At 42.3% G+C, this 5,493-nt stretch overlaps 1 protein-coding gene across 1 annotated transcript; it reads left to right on the top strand.

Annotated features, from left to right (window-relative positions):
- The first annotated feature begins 279 nt into the window (after positions 1-279).
- Positions 280-5,152, top strand: LOC132654824 (zinc finger and SCAN domain containing protein 4F-like). Its single transcript, XM_060386114.1, has 4 exons — positions 280-675; positions 3,944-4,103; positions 4,186-4,300; positions 4,456-5,152. The coding sequence occupies exons 1-4, from the start codon at positions 280-282 to the stop codon at positions 5,150-5,152; spliced, it is 1,368 nt and encodes a 455-aa protein (XP_060242097.1).
- The last annotated feature ends 341 nt before the right edge of the window (positions 5,153-5,493 follow it).

Genomic DNA, 5,493 nt, shown 5'->3' with positions numbered 1-5,493 from the left:
GAGATGCAGAGCTGGGGCTGAGTTAGGATTCTGTCTGTAATTCAATCAGCAAGATAGGTATCTCTCCTATGTTTTGTTTGCTTGCATGTTTTTGCTTGTGTAATAATACAACTGTCAGGTGAATATGAAACTCACCCATTTTTTAATTTTAATTATGCATATATTTTATATTTTTTCTTTTTAATTTGTAGCATTTTCACATCCCTGCATTTCTTGAAACAAGGCAGCAGTCAGATACCAAACTACCATAACTGAATCTTTCTGAAGATTCTCACCACAATGCTTTCACAGTTCAAAGAAACCGTTAATCCTGAGTCACCACCAAATGACCTTGAAATAGGCAATCTAGAGTTTATTCCCACCCTTGGTTCTGCTGTGCAGTCTGGGGAAGACACCTATAACTCCCCAGTTTCTCAGCTCAATATTCCTCCAAATGACAATGGCTCCTGGGCAAAGCAGGAGCTCCAAAGCCTGTGGGATATGTTTACCTCATGGTTGCAGCCAGAAAAGCAGAGCAAGAAGCAGATGATTTCTCAACTGGTCTTGGAGCAGTTTCTCATCACTGGGCTCTACAAGGACAAGGTCGCCTTGAAAGAAAAGTGGGAATCAAGTGGCAGAAACATGGGGAGATTCATGGAGGGTCTGACTGATGAGTGCTTGAAGGCTCCTGTCATGGTGAGTGGCTGGGGAGGGATGGCTAAGTAAGGAAGAAAGACATTTATTCTCATTGGAGGATACATTAGGAGCAGGTGTTATGGTTTCATTATTAGTGAAATTGAACTCCCCCTCCAAATTGTTACAAGAGAGAATATCCACTGCGGTAGATTGGCATGAATAAATCAGAAAGTAGCAATAGTTTGATGGTTCTAAATTAAATTTATTTTATTTGTATGGTGGCCATAAGACTGGGTAGTTGATGTTTGGGCAAGACTTAAACAGTTTCAGAAGAAATGTCTTGGGTCTGATCGATGGCTCAGTCAGAGAAGTGCTCACATTGTAATCACGAGAACTGTACCCACACCTAACAACCTCAGCACACACCTGAGAACCTCAGCACACACCTAAAAATCTGGCTCCCACCACTAGTCTGTAATTCCTGTCCCTGGGAGGCAGAAACTGGGGATTGAAGTAACTACCTGGCTTTCCAAACTGATTACTAAAAGTACCTTGTCTAGAATACTGTGGTGGCAGAATGAAAGGTTTCTGATGTTGAAATACAACACACCTATAATAAATGCCTTGATATGTATTGGTGCTTCAGTGCAAGTGTTCAAATCTGGAAAGACTTAATATAGATGTAATTACATTGGTTCTTCTTTCAGGCTCTAGATTTGCATAATTCTCAGTCATTGACAGAAATGGTCAAGGTGGAGAAATTTTTCAAACAACCCATACATACATTAGAAGAAGTCATTATACAGATCATTTCTTAGTGTTTTAGAGGTTTTTTTTTTTTTTTTTTTTTCGGTTTTGATTTCAATTTGCGAGATTTTTTTTCCCCCCATTTGAGACATAATTTCATAGTATAGCCCTGGCTGGCTTAGAACTCAGTTGTAAATTATCCTTCTTCTTCTTCTCAAAAGACAGATAAAAAGTGTGGACCACCACAACCTGCTGGGTTTGGGGGTGTTTGTTTGTTTGTTGAGTTATTTTATTCTATTTAAAAGTTCTCATTTCACAATTTCTTTTATTCCAATTTCACACATGAACTTTGTTTTAAATTAAGAATTTCATGATTGAGCCAGGCTTTGTGGCACACTCATGTAATCCCAACACTCTGGTAGGCAGAGGCAGGTGGATCTCTTTGGGTTTGAGGACAACCAAGGCTACACAGAGAAACCCTGTCTGGAAAAAAACCAACCAACCAAAGAATTTCATGATTGAATGAAACTGAATTCCAAGTAAACTGCTGCTGTAATATCTAGTCATGCTCCTAAGAGCAGAGGCAGTCTGCATCTTCTGCAGACAGTGAAGGTGATGGACTCATTTTATACAGTTGTGAGTTTTGTTAAGGAGTAAATAATAAATAAGCAGCACCACCCCCCGTAAACAATGAACGCTTTCTTGTTAAGGAGATCTTTGGCCAAGGTAGTTGTCTAAGACTAAAATTCAATGAGAGAGACAAAAATTATAGGTATTAGAAATAAAATCCATTCACACAGAAATGTGACGTGACAAAGGGGGTCCCCACTGACAGCCTATCTAAGGTCATGACACCAAAGTGGTAGCTGCTGTACAATTAATGTAGAGATTCTGAGGACCCAAGACAGAAAATAACAACTACCTATAGTTAATCCCACTGAATGAATGAGAGTGAAGACCATCAGCCATATTTTTGGTTGAATGAAGCAAGCTTTGTTTTCTGTCAGGCAGGTCTGTCTCCCTCAAGTGGGCTTTGAGAAAACAGTAGTGAACAAAGAGACAGTAGAGTTCATATAGCTTAAAAAACTGCAAGACTAGGGGAATCCAAGGGTTTTGGGACTTTTGTTTGTGTAGGAATTTGTTTGAACATTTCAAAATTTATCTTATCAGGGTGGAGGTCAGGACATTGTCAGAGTATAGGCTTCAGAACATGTTGAATATCAGAAAATGGGTCAAGACACAGTCAAATTCAAGTTTTACAGAAAACGGTATTTTGAAGTTGCAATAAGATGGTTTCTGATCTTAAGATGGAGTGAGGCTGGTCCATCACTGATCAGAAGCTAAAGTAGAGGCTTTTTCTAGAGTAGCATTGCCATGAGCCAGAGAATGAATCTAGGGAGGCAAAGGGTCTGGGCACAAAGCAATAGCTATAGATCCTGGGGGCAGCTGAAGGAGTGACAGTAAGTAGTTACAGATTGATGGGGAAATGGGAAATACCCTCCATAGAGACACTTAAAAAAAAAAAAGACAGACAATTTAGGACAGATCCCTTCAAGCAGAGAAAAGGGGATCCCCAGATAAAAGACCAGCAGGGAATTTCTGAGTCAGATTTTTATAGGATTTTAGGGGCCAGACCTTTATCCAGACTCCCCATTTTCCTGATTGGTCCTGCCCAGCTGTGGTCTCTTTTTCCCTAAGCCAATCATTTGGTAATAGTTGCAATATCTTGGATATGAAGTGTTGAGGAATGAGGGAAATCCCTGGAACAATGAACATCCTATCTTTTTTTTAAATTTTATTTATTCTCTCATATATTACATCCTGACTTTAATCTCCCCTCCCTCCTCTCTCTGTCTAGATCCTTCCCTCCCAGATTTCCTCTTTCCTAGATCTACTCCTCCATTTTCCATCAGAAGAGGGCAGCCCTCCCATGGATATCAACCAAGACGGCAATAACAAGCACATTAAGGCTAAGCACATCTCCTCATATTAAGGCTGTAAGATATTTCTCAGTAGGAGGAAAAGAATCCTAGCAAAATCTAGCAAAAGAGTCAAGAGACACTACCGCTCCCACCAGGAGACCCAGAAGAACACCAAGCTACACAACCACAACCAGAACACAACCATATGCAGAGGACCTAGCACAGGCCCATAAAGGCTCCATGATTGCCACCTCAGTTTCTGTGAGGCCATATAAGCCCTGGTTACTTGATTCTGTGGGCCATGTTCTGTGACATCCTTCACATTGCTAGAATGAGCAGCTTTTCATAAAGGGACCAGTCCTTGTTTACCAGATTGGCCCAACTTCATCAAATTCTCCTTTGATGTGTTAACTAGTTACGAAAAACATTTTGGCCAGACACTACAGAAACATAACCTTATGATTTCTCTAGGCACAGTGACTCAACATAGTGTGTATAGTGGCTTTAGAGAACAGGACTTACAAATATCAAGATAGAGATGAGGGGTAGACAGAAGAGCTAATCCAGAATCAGTCCAGGGATCCTTTATAAGCAGGTGGAGGGCAGATTTTCTGTGATCCACAGATTCATTAACAATAGTCATCTGGCTTGGTTTACAGGTCCATGTCTCCATGCAGGGGCAGGAAGCCCTCTGTTCTGAGAACATGCCCTTAAAGGAAGTCATCACGCTTTTGAAACAACAGCAATCAGCAATAACTCCAACACAAGAGAATGCAAGGACATCCTTGCAGCTGCTCCAACACATGTCCTTGGCAGCGGGTGAGTCAGAAAGCTGGACAGAAGAGGGTGTTGTGTGGATCGCTACTTGGGCACAGTTTTATAGCGTGTCTTATTCCCACAGGACATGAAGACAGTGAAGATAGCTGCGAAAGTCCCTGGGACGCTATTGAAGGAAATGGCAGTGCTAACAGTGTGGGAACTACGATGGATTCCCTTCTCACTGTCCAGAGAGCACAGTATCCTGAGCCCAAAGAGGGGGGGGTCTTTGTTACGGAGTTACTCAGGGTGTCAGAAAATCAAGTCCAGGCCCGTTTAGATTGCAGGAAGAGTCCCTGAGAGCACCTGCTTCTGAAGATGTCCCTATAGCAGTGAAACCAGTGCTTCTCTCTAGGATAGACCAGTCTAAAGACACTGGAGATGGCCACCACCCTTCCTGGAACACTGCTGACGTAAATAGTGATGTTAGCAGTATCACAAATGAGGGAGATTCCCTTATTATCCAGAGAGAGCAGCATTCCAAGCCTGATGAGGGAGGTGTTCCATATGGAGTTCCTCATGATTCTAGAAAAGCAATTTGCGATGCCTCCAGGTCCCCATGGGCATCTTCTTCTACAGGTCTGTCTATGGAGGTGTCAAGATTTCTCTCCAGGCCAGAGCAGCTTACCTTTGTGCCTGTCCCTTTTTGCAAGAATCATGAGGCAAACTCCACATGGGATGCTCACCAGGGTACACTCTACAGAGACTCCAAACCACACAAATATGAAGAATGTCCCAGAACCTTCAAATATCTCTGTAACCTCTCTGTCCACGAGAGAAAACACGGGAAGAAGAGATCACTTTTCTGTACTGAGTGCCAGAAGGGCTTTAATCAAGGCTCAGAACTCCAAGTTCATGAGGTCAGACACAAGCCAGAAAAGCCTTTCCTGTGCAGCACGTGTGGAAGGTCCTTCAACCACAGGACCAACCTGCAGGCTCACGAGAGGATTCACACAGGAGAGAAGCCCTACATCTGCTCTCTGTGTAGCCACAGCTTCCGCCAGTCATCCACATTCCACCGTCACATGAGGAATTTCCACAAATCAGAATGAAGTGTGGACCTTCCCCTCAGAGGCTAACAGGGCTTCGCCTCAGTGTTTATCTGTACATGAAGAAGCATGTGTTCGCTAGTGAGGATGCTTCATTTAACATTTGGATTGTCCCTTCCACCTGTTGTCTCATCCGGCTGGCATGTAAGGAAAAAGACGAGTCAGTTTTTATCACTGACGTTTTCCAAGATTCTAAATATTGGCTATTATCTTATTTCCTGTTAGTAAATAAATGTTGATGTTTCTGTGTTTCTTGTGTGTTATGTTTCATGTGAGTTTCGTGTCCTGTTGTTAGTTAATGAGTGCCTCTGTAGAAGGCCTTTGGTCCTTACCTCCCACCTTAT

This window comes from Meriones unguiculatus, chromosome 6 (assembly GCF_030254825.1).
Source record: "Meriones unguiculatus strain TT.TT164.6M chromosome 6, Bangor_MerUng_6.1, whole genome shotgun sequence".
NCBI lineage: Eukaryota > Metazoa > Chordata > Mammalia > Rodentia > Muridae > Meriones > Meriones unguiculatus.
This window is presented reverse-complemented; position numbering and strand designations above follow the sequence as displayed.

Coding starts and splice junctions, on each gene's coding strand:
- LOC132654824 (XM_060386114.1), top strand. CDS start 280: ATGCTTTCACAGTTCAAAGAAACCGTTAATCCTGAGTCACCACCAAAT. Junction 4,104..4,185: donor ACACATGTCCTTGGCAGCGG/GTGAGTCAGAAA, acceptor TTATTCCCACAG/GACATGAAGACAGTGAAGAT. Junction 4,301..4,455: donor CTCACTGTCCAGAGAGCACA/GTATCCTGAGCC, acceptor GCTTCTCTCTAG/GATAGACCAGTCTAAAGACA.